This window comes from Somniosus microcephalus, unplaced genomic scaffold (genome assembly GCF_052327205.1).
Source record: "Somniosus microcephalus isolate GS21.2 unplaced genomic scaffold, FLI_Smic_1.0 unresolved_chr2, whole genome shotgun sequence".
NCBI lineage: Eukaryota > Metazoa > Chordata > Chondrichthyes > Squaliformes > Somniosidae > Somniosus > Somniosus microcephalus.
The window spans coordinates 79,416,654-79,432,853 of NW_028225180.1; the positions used below are offsets into that span (position 1 = coordinate 79,416,654).

The 16,200-nt window shown below is 51.4% G+C and overlaps 1 protein-coding gene across 3 annotated transcripts in view; it reads left to right on the plus strand.

Moving 5' to 3' along the window:
• LOC147092861 (uncharacterized) overlaps positions 1-11,616 on the plus strand; it is a 49,538-nt gene extending 37,922 nt beyond the window's left edge. The window contains exons 10-14 of one of the 3 annotated variants that reach the window (XM_085976127.1): positions 1,739-2,007; positions 4,197-4,381; positions 6,697-6,771; positions 7,894-8,047; positions 9,780-11,616. In XM_085976127.1, coding sequence (XP_085832253.1) covers positions 1,739-2,007; positions 4,197-4,381; positions 6,697-6,771; positions 7,894-8,047; positions 9,780-9,842 — 746 coding nt within the window. In that variant the 3' untranslated portion in view covers positions 9,843-11,616. Of the gene's footprint in view, positions 1-1,513; positions 2,008-4,196; positions 4,382-6,696; positions 6,772-7,893; positions 8,048-9,779 lie in introns of those variants that run through there. The other 2 variants (XR_015075078.1, XM_085976128.1) reach the window with 2 other exon arrangements.
• Positions 11,617-16,200: the final 4,584 nt, after the last annotated feature.

Here is a 16,200-nt window from a genome sequence, read left to right on the forward strand (position 1 = left end):
TGTAACCGAGGCCAGCGGACCAACCAATCCGTCTATATATCCAAAATTCGTGAGGCGAGTGCGTGTCTCGTCACACTCCAGGCATCACGCTTCTTTGCAGACAATTTGGTTTTAAAAGGAATGGTAAGCCAGGCACTGATCCACTGCCTGAAATTTGCAATTGGTTCCACCGCAGGCAGCCGGAGAATTTAAACTCAATTAATTAAATAAATCTGGAATTAAAAACTAGTATCAGTAATGGTGACCATGAAACTACCAGATTGTCGTAAAAACCCATCTTGTTCACTAATTTCCTTCAGGGAAGGAAATCTGCCGCCCTCACCCGGTCTGGCCGAACGTGATTCCAGACCCACAGCAACGTGGTTGACTCTTAACTGCCCTCTGCAGTTCAAGAAGGTGGCTCACCGCCACCTTCAAGGGAATTAGGGATGGGCAATAAATGCTGGGCCTTGCCCATGAACGAATTTAAAAAAAAATTGCCATCTGATTGGCCAAGAGCAGTTCAGAGGCAGCTACAATTAGCTGGATTGGCCCATTTTGAGCAGTGGCCTTAAAGGGACAGGCCAGGTCAGCAACTAAGTATCACAACGGTGAGCAATGCCACCGGTGGTGGGTGTAGTTGAGAAATCTAGGTGAATGATCAAGGCACACAGTAGTACAGGGCGCCAGTGAGACTGGAAAGAGGTCACAGTAGGTCAAGTAATGGAGCTTGGATGAATCCCAATCTTGGGTTTTTTAAGCCTCCAGATTGCAAGAGGGAAGTGAAGGGTCGAGAACCAGAGGACACAGATTTAAGGTGATTGGCAGAAGAACCAAAGGCAACACGAGGAAAGGCTTTTTTACGCAGCGAGTGGTTATGATCTGAAAGGGTGGTGGAGGCAGATTCGATTGCGGCTTTCAAAAGGGAACTGGATAAATACTTGAAGGGGAAAAATTTGCGGGGCTGTGGGGAAAGAGCAGGGGAGTGGGACTAGCTGAAGTGCTCTTGCAGAGAGCCGGGCCGAATGGCCGCCTCCTGTGCTGTAACCATTCTCTGATCAGAGTTCGCCGGTCTTTTGAGATCCCGGGACAGAATGAGTTAGAGCAGGAGACGATGCGATGAGTCTCGAGTTGGCGGGGGGGGGGAGGGGGACCACGGGAGAAATGCAGAAAGGAGACGGTGGCTTGAAGACGAGGGGTATTTGAAGCCCAAGTAGGCGGCAAAACGGGGTGAATATCAGTCTTCAGTACAGGTACCTCCGCAGTTTCCAGCAGTTTTAGATCCTGGCATTTACAAAATCCATCTCGTGGCTCCCCAGGCTGATTTGGCGCGGAGCCGGTAAGTGGGAGGGGGGGAGGGTGCGAGGCGCCCCAGGAACACAGGCTGACTGCCACCCGCTACACCCAGTTTGTGCACGAGCCCCATTCCGAGTGATTTGCCATTGTTTCAGTAGTTTTAGTTGTGGATGTGGCTTGTTTTGGGAAAACTGTACTTGCTAGTGGCAGTATCCATGATCTTGCAATATTCCTTCAGTCTTTACAGGATAATCCCAGTTTAGATGGTATGGAATTCCTGCTAAACACTATGTACAAGTAGTTGGTAAGTTTCTGAAGAAGAACGCACCAAAAACAAACAACCAATAAAACACAAAACCACAGAGCTTTGCATGATAGATTGTCGTAACCACATCCACTCAGTGGCCGTTCACCCGCCGAGGCTGCCGGGCCTGATCTTTGCTCTCTTGTGTTATTTGCCCAGGTGACCTCGAGGAAGCCCGCCGCATCCTGAAGTCCTTCCAGGCGGTGGTGCCCGGGCTGGCCATGGTGCTCCTGCGGCGGGTGAGCCTGGAGCGCCGGTGCGGGGACCTGGACCAGGCGGAGGCGTTGCTGCGGGAGGCCATCGAGCAGCACCGGGACACGCCCCTGGCCTCCTTCTTCTCCGTCAAGCTGGCGAGGCAGCTCCTGAAGGTGCAGAAGAGTCTGGTGAAGGCAAGGAAGGTGCTGCTGGAGGCTATCGAGAGGGACAAGGTGAGGGGTCGTGGGGTTTCTGCTGGGTCAAAGGTGACGTTAAACTGAGGCCCTGTCTGCTCTTTCAAGTGGATGTCAAAGAGGCCACTGCTACAAGAAGAGAAGGGGGCGTTCTCCCCGGTGTCCTGGGGCCAATATTTATCCCTCAACCAACATCACTTAAAACAGATGATCTGGTCATTATCACATTGCTGTCTGTGGGAGCTTGCTGTGCGCAAATTGGCTGCCGCGTTTCCTACATTACAACAGTGACCACACTTCAAAAAGTACTTCATTGGCTGTGAAGCGCTTTGGGGCGTCCTGAGGTGTTAGAAACATAGAAGATAGGAGCAGGAGTAGGCCATTCGGCCCCTCGAGCCTGCTCCGCCATTCAATGATATCATGGCTGATCATCCAAACTCGGTACCCTGTCCCTGCTTTCTCCCCATATCCCTTGATCCCTTTAGCCTTAAGAAATATATCCAACTCCTTCTTGAATATATTTAATGAATTGGCCTCAACTGCCTTCTGTGGTAGAGAATTCCACAGGTTCACCACTCTCTGGGTGAAGAAATTCCTCCTCATCTCAGTCCTAAATGGCCGACCCCTTATCCTTAGACTGTGACCCCTGGTTGAAAGGCACTGTAGAAATGCGAGTCTTTCTTTACTGGAGCTCCCCTAGCGCTGCCGTCCTACAGACCACACACGGTCCTAGGTTTGAGCGTCTGCTGATGTTAGCTGTCCGAAGGAGCGAGTTGAGGAATTTGAACCCTTTTCATTGGAACAGGTTAAGAGGAGACCCGATGGAGGTGCTCAAAATTCTGAGGGGTTTTGATAAAGGAAATTGGGGGAAAACTTTCCACTGGTCGGTGAGTCGGTAACTAAGGGGGCATCAATTTAAGATTACCGCCGAAAGAATTGATGGGAGGAGTTAGGCTGAATTGTTTTACACCGAGGGTCGTTGGCACGTGGGATACCCGAGCAACAATAGTGGGAGATGCAGAATCAGTAACCACTTTTAAAAGGGAAGTGGATGAATATTTGAAAATTATAATCTAAACTTGTATCAAACCTTGGTTCGACCACACTTGGGGCACTGCGCACAGTTCTGATCGCTATACTACGAAAAGGCTATCGAGGCACTGGAGGAGGTGCAATAAAGGTTTACAAAAATGATCCCAGAACTGAGAGGTTATACCCATCCGGAAAGGCCGAACAGGCTGGGGCTCTTTGCTCTAGAAAAGAGAAGGCTGAGGGGTGACCTGATAGAGAAAGAAAGACTTGCATTTCTATAGCACCTTTCACAACCACCAGGCGTCTCAAAGCGCTTTACAGTCAATGAAGTACTTCGGAAGTGGAGTCGCTATTGTAATGTGGGAAGTGCGGCACCCAATTTGCGCACAGCAAGGTCCCACAAGCAGTAATGTGATGACGACCAAATAATCTGTTTTTGTTCTGTTGGTTGAGGGATAAATATTGGCCCCAGGACACCGGGGAGAACTCCCCAGCTCTTCTTCGAAATAGTGCCGCGGGATCTTTTACATCCACCTGAGAGAGCAGACGGGGCCTCGGTTTAACGTCTCATCCGAAAGACAGCACCTCCAACGGTGCTGAGGTCTTTGGATTATGAAAGGTTTTGATAGAGTAGACACAGAGAGAGTGTTTCTACTTGTGGGGACGAGCAATATAAGGTAGTCACTAATAAACCCAATAGGGAATTCAGGAGAAACTTCTTCACCCAGAGAGTGGTGAGAATGTGGAACTCGCTACCACAGGGAGTGGTTGAGGCGAATAGTGTAGATGTATTTAAGGGGAAGCTGGACAAGCGTATGAGGGAGAAGGGAATAGAGGGATATGCTGAGAGAGTTAGAGGAGGAAAGACTGGAGGAGGCTCGTGTGGAGCATAAACACCGGCACGGACTGGTTGTATGCTGTATATTCTATGTAAAAGGTTATAGGGGCGGGGAAGGGGACAAAGAGGAGAGCTCTTTCAGAGAGCTGGCCCAGGCGAGATGGGCTGAACGGCCCCATGCTCTGCTGTAAGATTCTCGGCAAGTGTAAGGGGCCTTGGGGAAGGAGAGGGAGAAAAGCGATTAACAAAAGACGGGGGGCTCCCGCCAGTTATTTAGGGGACGATTGATGCCTGACGTGCGGGAGATGCGGTATTCCCCCGCCCCACCCCCCTAACGTGGAGCCTTTGGCCTTGGCAGGAAAACACCAAACTGTACCTGAACCTGCTGGAGCTGGAGTTCAGCGGCGATGTGCGAATAAACGAGAGCAACATCCTGGGCTGCTTCAACCAGGTGCTTTCCAGCTCCCTGCCGCTCGACACCAAAATCGTCTTCTCCCAGCGGAGAGTGGAGTTCCTGGAGGATTTCGGCTGCAGCGTGCGGAAGTGAGTGTCACTGTCTGTATCTATAGTGAGTGTGTCTGTGTTCTACCTATCGGGAAAGGACGAGAAGGCTGAGGGCTGATCTAATAGAGGTCTTTAAAATTATGATAGAGTAGACAGACATGCACACAGTGTTTCCACGTGGCGGGCGGTGGGGGAGCATAACCAAGGACTGTCAATATAAGATAGTCACCAAGAAATCAAATAGTGAATTCAGGAGAAACTTCTTTACCCAGAGAGTGGTGAGAATGTGGAACTCGCTACCACTGGGAGTGGTTGAGGCGAATAGTATAGATGTGTTTAAGGGGAAGCTAGATAAACACTTGAGGGAGAAAGGAATAGAAGGATAGGCTGATGGGGGGAGATGAGGAAGGATGGGAGGAGGCTCGAGTGGAGTATTGACGCCGGCGTGGCCTGTTTCTGTGCCGTATATTGTGAAATGTTGGTGTTCAGAGGGACCTGGGTGTCCTTGTACACCAATCACTGAAAGTTAACATGCAGCTACAGCAAGCAATTAGGAAAGCAAATGGTATGTTGGCCTTCATTACAAAATGATTTGAGTATAAGAGTAAAGAAGTCTTACTGCAATTATATAGGGCCTTGGCGAGACCACACCTGGAGTATTGTGTACAGTTTTGGTCTCCTTACTTAAGGAAGGGCTTAGAGGGAGTGCAACGAAGGTTCACCAGACTGGTTCCTGGGATGGGGGGATTGTCCTATGAGGAGAGATTGAGTAGACTAGGCCTATATTCTCTAGAGTTTAGAAGAATGAGAGGTGATCTCATTGAAACATACAACATTCTTACAGGGCTTGACAGGGTAGATGCAGGGAGGATGTTTCCCCCTGGCTGGGGAGTCTAGAACCAGGGGTCACAGTCTCAGGATAAGGGGTCGGCCATTTAGGACTGAGATGAGGAGGAATTTCTTCACTCAGAGGGTGGTGAATCTTTGGAATTCTCTACCCCAGAGGGCTGTGGAGGCTCAGTCGTTGAGTATATTCAAGGCGGAGAGCGATAGATTTTTGGACTCGAGGGATATGGGGATCGGGCAGGAAAGTGGAGTTGAGGTCAGTGATCAGCCGTGACCTTATTGAATGGCAGAGCAGGCTCGAGGGGCCGTGTGGCCGACTCCTGCTCCTATTTCTTATGTGTTATTCTGTGTACAGGAAACTCTTTGGTATCCGGGACCGGGATGGTGCCGGTTGATTAAAAATTCCGGATGACGGAGAGGATTATGTACCGAGGCTGTTTTTAACAAACAAAAATTTAAAAATCAAGAAATGTGCAGTATACAGTAATTGGGTACTCACCTACAACGCGGGAGAGTCAAACTCCTGTTACTGAGGTGTTCGGACTTCCGGCAGCGCCAAGAAGCCGAGTAGTGGCAGTTTGGAGAACGACCCCCACTGACTAACTCGGCCACCGGGGGGGACTCGGACTCGGCAACATTGCCGGTTATTGAGGTGTTGTTTTCAGAGTGAGAATTTTGTCGGTTAATAGAGCATTCCGAATATTTAGGTGCCGTTTAAACAAGTTTCCTGTAATTCTATTTGTGTTTGTGTATCTGTGTTGTGTGAGTGTCTCTCACTGCCTGTGACAACCCCAAATACAGATAATGATTCGGAGTGGCTGGGATGCTTAAACCACCGCCCCCACCCCATCCCTCTCAACAATTCTCCCTTTTCTGAAGGCACCCCCTTTTGCTCAAGTTCTGTTCGACTGGCACCAGGCACCCTTTAATATCACCCTCTGCCCAGTGGGCCACTAATCTGTGGGTCAACCTGGACGGCAAGCGCAGCGGGCCATTCGACTGTGACCGGCATCACATTCAAGCTGGATTCTTTAACGTAACATTCAGCAGGGGTGGCTGGGAGCATTCGAGAGCGGGTGGGCGCGGCGGATTTCTCTCTTCTCTCCGCCCCCCCCCCCCCCCCCCCTCCCCTTGCAGGCTGTAGCTCAGCAATACCAATTACAGCGCCGTGAGTGCCACCCTGGCTGGGATTGGCTGCTGACCGCAGACCAGCGATCGATATGGGGACATTCCGGGGCCTGCGTGCTTCAGATGCTCGCTGCCTTAAATCAAACTGAGCTGTAATGGTTGGGAATCTTAAACGGCCGTTACTTGGAGGCATGGGATCGCAGAACTTAAAGCGGACTTGGGCTTGCGTTTCTTCACAGCGTTGAGTGCCTCTGCCCCCCCCCCCCCCCCCTTTCTGGCTGCTCGCTGCCGCCCAAGGGCGTGAGGAGGTTGTGTATCTGTGCTCGTGTCCCTGTGCTGGTGCCCTGACGTGTCTCCCCGTGTGTTTTCCCTCCCCGCAGTTTGCTGCACGCCTACGACGAACACCAGAAACTCCTGAAGCAGAATTCAAGCAAGAAGCGAGCGGCCGAGAACGGGTGAGCGCCATTCGCCCGTGCGGCGGCTTCCTTTTCGGTTTTTGCCAAATTTTTAGTTGGGGGGGGGGGGGTTGCGCGGCCCCAGAAACTGACAAGCAGGTGCTTCAGCAGCCGCGCAGCTAAACGGTAACATCGGTGCTCGCCGAACGGTTTGAGTTGGAGCGCGAGAGTGCATCCGCCGTTCCTACTCGTGCTTTAGGTGACAGGTGGGGCGCGGTCGGTGGTGCCTGTTTGACCACCTCCCCGGACGGTCTGGCTGAGAGCGGCACGTTCACACATTCCCTGGTAAATCCGTGAGGAGTTATCACTACGACCATGTAACGAGACGGTACCGGTTAAAAAAAAAAAAGGAAAGACTTGCCTTTCACGGCCTCCGGACGTCCCAAAGCGCTTTACAGCCAATGACGTACTTTCAAAGTGTTGTCACTTATTGTAATGTCGGAAACATGGCAGTCAATTTGTGCACAGCAAGATCCCACAAACAGTAATGAGATAATTCGCCAGATAATCTCTTTTCAGTGATGTTGGTGGAGGGATAAATATTGGCCCCACGACACCGGGGAGAACTCCCCCTGCTCTTCCAGTAGTGGCCGTGGGATCTTTTACATCCTCTTGAGAGAGCAGACAGGGCCTCGGTTTAATGTCTCTTCCAAAAGACGGCACCTCCGACAGTGAGGCCCTCCCTCGGTACTGCCCCTCCGGCAGTGAGGCCCTCCCTCGATACTGCCCCTCCGACAGTGAGGCCCTCCCTCGGCACCACCCCTCCAACAGGGCGGCCCTCCCTCGGCACCGCCCCTCCGACAGGGCGGCCCCCCCTCGGCGGCGCCCCTCCGACGGGGCGGCCCTCCCTCGGCGCCGCCCCTCCCAACAGTGCGGCGCTCCCTCAGTACTGGCTCTGGGAGTGTCAGCCTAGATTTTGTGCACAAGTTCCCTCACCCAAGTTTAGAGGGGCAGCGTCTATAAGTGTGCAGCATTGGGGAGGGGACTGGGCGTCAGGTAGGTACAAGACCGGAATCTCTTCCGGCCCGCGCCGCGTCGCTCCCACCCTTAGTGACTGTGCCCCCAGGTCCCCCCAAGAGAACACCAAGGTATTTTTAAAAATTGTAACACTTGGATTTACAGCACGGAGGAACCGGAGGAGAAGAAAGCGCGGGTGGACGACGCCTCTACGGCCAGCACAGCCAGCACGGCGGCGACCACCACCAATTCCACCGCCCTAATTAGCGGCGACGTGACCAGCAGTCAGGCAGCGTACAACTACAGTGCGTGGTACCAGGTGCGGCTTGATACATTCCCCCCAAATGTAGCCCCTAACACCCGTCCCCTCGCGGCGTACGCGGGTCAGAATGTAAATCACGGAGACGCCAAAACCCCCCTTGGACGATAATTTCACACTGTGTCCTCAATGATAAATGTAAACCCCTGTGTATGTTCAGGCGAGCGCTCAAATTTTTTTAGCATGGATATGTCCCCATTTCCTCTACTACTGAACCCCCCACATTCCACAACTCTTCATACTTGGTGGCATCTCTGAAAAGCCGCAGGACATATACTTAACCCGCCTCCATTCAGCCAACGGCAGTGCGGACCCGCTGCTCAAAAACCCCACTGCTCACCCCCCCCCCCCCCGTCACTGTTTCAATGTGCTCCTGGAGTAACCACAGTGCCAGAAATGGAGGCCATGGTGCCAATTCACACCAAACCTGCACAACGGCAGGCTCTCGGAGTCTCGCCTTCATTGTGTACACTGCACACGGGAAGTACTGCCCCTCCGACAGTGCGGCGCTCCCTCAGTACTGCCCCTCCGACAGTGCGGCGCTCCCTCAGTACTGCCCCTCCGACAGTGCAGCGTTCCCTCAGTACTGCCCCTCCGACAGTGCGGCGCTCCCTCAGTGCTGCCCCTCCGACAGTGCGGCGCTCCCTCAGTACTGCCCCTCCAACAGTGCGGAGCTCACTCAGTACTGGCACTGCGAATGTCAGCTGAGATTTTGTGCTCAAGTCTCTGGAGTGGGACTCGAACCCACAACCTTCTGACTCGGGCGAGAGTGCTACCCACTGAGCCACAGCTGACATTGTGATTCCAGAGTTTCTGCTCCGAACCGTGTGTAATGACACCCCCGCTGGGAAATGCAGAAATGCCAGGTGAGGGATTGGGCTCCGTTATTCTCTTTCTTCCCCACGCCCTCAATTGAATAGCCCACTGACACTGGTTTAATCAAGGGCTTCTAAAAGTCAGGCCGTGTCTTGACAAATTTTATAGAATCCGTTGAGGAAATAACGGGAATGTGTTGATAAAGGAAACGCAGTGGATGTTGTGTATATGGACTTTCAAAAAGTGTTTGATAAGTTGTCACATTGAAGCCTTGTTAAAATGAAAGTACACTATTAAAGGGACTGTGCAGCATGGATAGAATCATACAGCACCGAAGGAGGCCTTTCGGCCCATCGTGCCTGTGCCGGCTCTTTGAAAGAGCTCTCCAATGAGTCCCACTCCCCCCTGCTCTTTCCCCATAGCCCTGCGTATTTCTCCTTTTGCAAGTATTTATCCAATTTGCTTTTGAAAGTTACTGTTGAATCTGTTTCCACTGCCCCTTCAGGCAATGCGTTCCAACTCGCAGTGTAAAAAAAAATCTCATCTCACCGCCCCCCCCCCCCCCCCCCCCCCCAACAGGCAGTTGGCTAAGAGACAGAAAACCAAGTAGTGCTTAAGGAAGGTTATTCAGACTGGAGGGATGTCAGCAGTGTCCCCCAGGGTTGGGACCATTACTCTTCTCAATATGAAAATGATCTGGACTCCGGTATGATATCAGACATTTAGACAACACAAAAGTAGGACTTGAGAGCACCGACAGGTTGGGCAGCTCCTTGCAGACTCTCTGAACCTGTGACATGGTTCCCCCAAAAAGACTGAGCGTCTTCAGATGGGGGAGAAGAGCGGTGGGGGGATTCTCCCAGCCAGGCACAACCTCTTACTGATTTTCCACGTCTCTATCTCTCTCTCTCTGCAGCCTTACGGATCGTATGGATATCAGAACCCGTGGAACTACAGTCAGTATTACCCGCACAGCTGAGGCAAGCTGGTGATCTGGAATAAGGAATGGGAACTGTGTACATACTGAAACCAAGGGACCTGTTTCTGCACCACCCCCCCTTCCTCCCTCTCCTCCATCCCCTGCCTTTTGTAAACCTCTCGGCCACCAAACATCATCTCTAACCCCCCCCCCCCGCCCCCGATGAGCAGGAAGACGCGGCCAAAATGAGTCAGTCTGCGAGGTGTTTTGTGTCTGTTGCGTCGGGTGTAATTATCCTGGAAAAAATGTGAAATTCTGGGAGAACCGGGATTCTTTACGTACAGTTCCTCTCGCTGTCCTGTTTCCGGTTTCCTGTCAACCACCCGCCCTCCTCCTGATTTTGATATTGGAGAGGAGAGGAAAGAAGAGTGGGTCGTGATTCTGTTGGAGAGATTGGGAAGAAGCTTCTACCAGCACAGCGCAACGTTCCTGAGTAATCTCTGGCCTGGTATTATCCTGTCTCGGATTGTTTAAGATGGACTGTGTTCCCAACCCCCTGCTGGGGATGAAAATTTGGAGCCTTTCTTCTCTTCCCCTCTCCTCAGAATGAAATATGGAGCCGGTCTGTGCGAGTCTGAGGAGAAGAGATGGGGTAATCTGTTGGGTGGGACTCACTGTCAGAAGTGGTGAGATTGCTGTCTGTTTTCATGAATTATTTTTTTTAATGGTCTCTGGCTTGTTTGATCGCTCGGTATGTTGTGTGACACCAGCTTGCGGTTAGGCGGGTCCCTTTATTGCAGGTCGTCAGCTTTTGAGTGGAGTGGGGGAGGGCTGCGGCTGTGAGCTGGAGTTTGAAGTGAGGCCCTCATCCATCCCCGTGACTACAGCAGCCTGTAACGGGACGGTGCCCGAGATTCCAGACGGGGAAGATCCCGTCCTCAGCGGTTTGGCTGTGCAGATTGCCGATCGTGCGCGGCGTCCGAAAGTTTTTCACGTCGGCTTTGCGATCTGTCGCCGGAGAAAATGGAACGGAAGCCAAGCCAGTTCCCCTCTAAAGGCCACCCAAACAGGTTTTTGGGGACCTTTTTTTAATCGGGTCAGATTTGCCGTGTGCATTTGCGCACAATTTTTTTTTATGCAGCCGTAAAGCACAATTGTTTACGGCCTCGATCTCTCGCAGCCGTTTGACGTTCCAAAATGGAGGTGGCACAGGACCCCCCACCTGACCCGACACGGCCGGCAGAGCCTCTGACCGGGCACATTTCTCGTGCTGACCGGTCGATTCATTCCACACCAACCACCCTCCCCACCCCCAATCAGCCCTAACGCTAAGTTTATTAAGAGAAAGACACGACACCCAGTAGTGCAGCAGAACGGGATTCTCCGCTGTCGGGCAGGGGGACAGGACAGTATGGTCGCAGCGTGCCTGAGCATCGCTACCCTTGCCCCAAGAGCAGATCACGGCTGGGCACGACCCTGTCCTGGCCTGGTATCCCCGACACTGGGACACCCCACCCCTCCCCTGGCCCGTAACACTAACCTCGTTTCCCTTTCCGCTGCTACCTCGCTCTATATACTTTTTTGTCCGTGTTTTCTGTTGCTCCAGCACCGATGGAAGTCTGCAAGTGAAGCAGACCCCTACCCGAGACTGTGCTCTGCCTCAGGGCCACGGTGACTGACAGCAGATAGCGAACACCTCGATGTGAATCTCTTCTGTATAAATTCTTGTTAGGGCAAAAAAAAAACCACATTTTTGCTAGTAGCTTTTTTTTTAATGAATGTAACGTTCCTTTTTATTTCGAATGGATGGTGTAAATAAAATGAATCTCGGAGACGGCTGTTTCTGTGCATGTAACATTCCGGGAGAAATGCAGCTGGCGTTTAAACCGTCGTCTGCACGGTAAATCCCAAAGCGGTCCGTACCCAATGAATCTTAAACCAAGGGTGATCATGGGGCCAGGTGAGCACAGATCTCCCTCTTTTATTTGGGCTGCGCGGCCCATTCAAACCTCTGCGCATGTGTTTTTTTGCATTGGGAAGACGAGGCCGCCCGGGACCTCGAGGCAGCTACACGGCTGAAAGGGGAACGTTGCCAGTGAGCCCAGTTCTAAACTGGGCTGCGGGCGGGACGGGGTTGGGGGCAGCGGGGGGTGGTTCCCGTTCTGGAGGTTTTCTGCCTGCAAAAGTTCATCACACCTTGAGTATTGTGTGCCTTAACTGAGGAAGGATGTTCTTTCAATGGAGGGAGTGCAGCGAAGATTCACCAGACTGATACCTGGCAGGAATGACGTATGAGGAGAGATTGGGTCGATTGGGCTTATACTCGCTGGAGTTTAGAAGAATGAAAGGGGATCTCATTGAAACTTATAAAATTCTAACAGGACTAGACAGACTAGATGCAGGAAGGATGGGCAGACACGGTGGCATAGTGGTTAGCACTGTTGCCTCACAGCACCAGGGACCCGGGTTCGAATCCGGCCTCGGGTGACTGTCTGTGTGGAGTTTGCACATTCTCCCCGTGTTTGCGTGGGTTTCCTCCGGGTGCTCCGGTTTCCTCCCACAGTCCAAAGATGTGCGGGTTAGGTTGATTGGCTATGATAAATTGACCCTTAGTGTTAGGGGGGATTAAATACGTGGGGTTATGGGGATAGGGTGGGATATGTGTTGGTGTTGGTGTAGGGGTTATGGGGATTGGGTGGGACATGTGTCGGTGCAGGCTCGATGGGCTGAAATGGCCTCTATCTGCACTGTGGGGTTTCTGTGATGTTCCCGATGGCGGGGGAGTCCAGAACCAGGGGTCACAGTCTAAAGATAAGGGGTAAGCCATTTAGGACTGAGATGAGGAATTTCTTCACCCAGAGAGTGGTGAACCTGTGGAATTCTCTACCACAGAAGGCAGTTGAGGCCAAGTCATTAAATATATTCAAGAAGGAGTTAGATATATTTCTTAAGGCTAAAGGGATATGGGGAGAAAGCAGGGACAGGGTACTGAATTTGGATGATCAGCCATGATCTCATTGAATGGTGGAGCAGGCTCGAGGGGCTGAATGGCCTGCTACTATTTTCTATGTTTCTATGAACCGTGAACTTTTTAAAGTCGCTGTGGCATGAGCCACAGAAACAAAAGTTGTGGGGGCGGGTGGGTGAGAGAGAATGATTCCGGTTTTTGATCAGCAACTTGTGGTTTGTGTTTCCCGAACTTTGTGGACTTCCCACTCGAAACCCAGAACTGGAGACGGAGGCAGCCCCTCCGGGAGACCGTCCCTGGCTGGTGAAGGGAGATGGAAACTATAAAACCAATTCCAGGCTCATTCTAGCTGGCAAGGAAATCTCCTCCTGCGATGGGGGACCAATAGCTCCGTTTGTGTTTTAAAATGGCACCCGTGAATCATCTAATGGCCTCTGCCGCTGATGTTCTTAGCGTGCAGCTCTGGCGGCTGCTGCTGACAGCTGGGGAAGGGTGCTGGAGACTTCAGAGTTTCCCATTGAGCCAGAATTGTATTTGTATACTCCAGCTGGTGGTATAAATTGATCCAGAAAAGCCTGTGGGTGGGCCTGCCCAGTCTTAAAAATGCTCACAATCTGGAAACTCCGGTTTGAAGTGCAGTGCAGCCGAGCCAATGTTCACGCTGTCATTAAACACGTCAACAAGGGGCCCCTTTTAAGGTGAGTTTCTATTTAACTGGTTGGGGTGGGGCAAGGGGGGAGGAGGAGAATCGAATGCAATCTAGCCCTCCGCAAAGCTTGGACTCTGCTGGACAGCAAAGAAAGACTTGCATTTATACAGCGCCTTTCATGACCATCGGACGTCTCAAAGCGCTTTACCGTCAATGAAGTACTTTTGGAGTGTAGTTACTGTTCTAATGTGGCAGCCAATTTGCGCACAGCAAGGTCCCACTATTAGCAATGTGATAATGACTAGATCATCTGTTTTTGTTATGCTGGTTGAGCAGACTGTTTAACGTCTCATCTGAAAGACGGCACTGCCGCCAGTGCAGCACTCCCTCAGCACTGCCGCCAGTGCAGCACTCCCTCAGCACTGCACTGGCGTGTCAGCCTAGCTTTATGTGCTCAAGTCCCTGGAGTGGGACTTGAACCCACAACCTTCTGACTCAGAGGCGAGTGTGCTCCCCACTGAGCCACAGCTGGTCCCCAGAGTAAGGAGGCAGGATGTCAACTACGGCTCCTCTTCTCGATTGACTTCCCCACTCGACAAGAGTATACGTGGACAGAGAATGAGAGCAGTGTGGCGGGGCGGGTGTCACAATCTGCTGACGCTACAAGCTCACACATTGGACTTCGAGTGCAGATGAGATTTACCAAAATGGTACTGAGGGGGAATGAGGGAATTTTGTTGCGTGCAGAAGCTGGGATTCTCCCTAGAGCAGAGAAGGTTGAGGGGAGATTTAATAGAGGTGTTCAAAATCATGAAGGGTTTTGATAGAGTAAGGAGAAACTTTCCCCTGGCAGGAGGGTCAGTAACCAGAGGGGACAGATTTAAGGTAATTGGCAAAAAAGCCAGGGTGGTTTTTTTTTTTACAGTTATGATCTGGAATGCACTGCCTAATAGGGTGGTGGAAGCAGATTTGCTAGTAACTTTCAAAAAGGGAATTGGATAAATACTGAAAAAGGAAAGTTTTGCAGGGTTATAGGAAAGAGCAGGGGGTAGTGGGACGAATTGGACAGCTCTTTCAAAGAGCTGGCATGATGGGCCAAATGGCGTCGTCCTGTGCTGTCTGATTCTATAAGGACTGCTGCGACCTGGTAAGAGTTAATAGGGTGAGCTCAGCGCTCTTAAATTGGCATGGGGGTTCCTCGTTGACGCTGTGCCCCTGTATTTTGCTGATAGACTTGAAATGCGGTTGATCAGCTCTGGGTTAGATTTCACTGGAAGGAGTGAATCTCCTGAAACACACCCAGCCCGTCCCTTTCCATCTCTGAGACACCCCTCCCCGAACGAGAATGGGAACTTCAATCGAGAGTGTCACTGTCTCCAGCGAGCGACTACTGAAATTCATTGAAATCACAGCTGCCTGAATGAGCAGATTTGTGTGGCTGTCTATTGGGAAACCGCAACACTTCCTTGTGCCTTTTGTCGGGATTCTATCTCCCGATTCAGTTAGTGGCCGTATCCTAACTCGCACCACGTCCCGTTCACCCATCACCCCCTCTGCTCACTGGCTCCTGGTCCGGCACCGCCTCGATTTTACAATTCTCATCCTCGTCTTTAAATCCCTCCATGGCCTCGCGCCCCCCTTCCCGATCTCTGTAATCTCTTCCAATCCTCCCGAGATCTCTGCGTTCCTCCAACCCTGGCCTCTTATGCATCCCCCACCATTGCCAGCTGAACAGTTCGCTGTAACAAGCATCTGTGATATGTAATCATTTTAATCTAAATTGCGGCCTCGGGCATGTGATACCGGGTGTGGAAGGAAGCAGACATTTACCACCGCTTACACACAACTCGCGCAAGCTTGACAACTTAAAATGAATAATTTTATTCTAATACACAATCATTTGGTTAATATACCTGCAGTGGGGATTATGTTCACATCAAGATTTCGAATAATGTACGCCGGAATCGGTTACAGCCCAGGTCTGGTGAACAGATCAGTGAATTCCAAATGGGTGGAATAACTCCTATGGCACATCCCACCGTGTGGTCAATGCCACACCATATACCCCCCACCACCCCCAGGCATGTTTGGCTGCAGGTAGTTCAGGATCTCTCTTGTAGTGATGAGGGCAGGGGGCGGTGTCCGTGTAACCAGTGTCCGAACCACGATCCCCTTTTTAACTGCAATTTAGCATTTGGGGTGGTCAGGCACTGGGGACTGGGATCATGGTGAGATACATAAGTCTTATCGAAGACAGTTTGTTTGCTTTAATAAAAACTGAATTTTTTTATTTTGTGCTCCAACTAAGAATGGTGGGAAATGGAACACTTTCCATTTCAGGCACCCAGCGGCGGCATAACGCACATCAGCGCAGGTAGAGCAAAAGAAAGACTTGCATTTCTATAAAGCATCTTTCACCACCTCAGGGCGTCCCAAAGCGCTTTACAGCCAGAGACATACTTTTTGAAGTGTAGTCACTGTTGTAATGTAGGCAACGCGGCAGCCAATTTGCGCACAGCAAGCTCTCACAAACAGCAATGTGATGATGACCAAATAATCTGTTTTCAGTAATGGTTGAGGGCTAAATATTGGCCCAGGACACCGGGGAGAACTCCCCTGCTCTTCTTCCAATAGTGGCCGTGGGATCGTTTATATTCACCCAAGAGGGCAGATGGGGCCTGGGTTTAACGTCTCATCTGAAAGACAGCACCTCTGACAATGCAGCATTCCCTCAGCACTGCACTGGAGCGTCGACCCAGATTTTTCTGCCCAACTCTGGATGTGGGACTTATACCCACAAC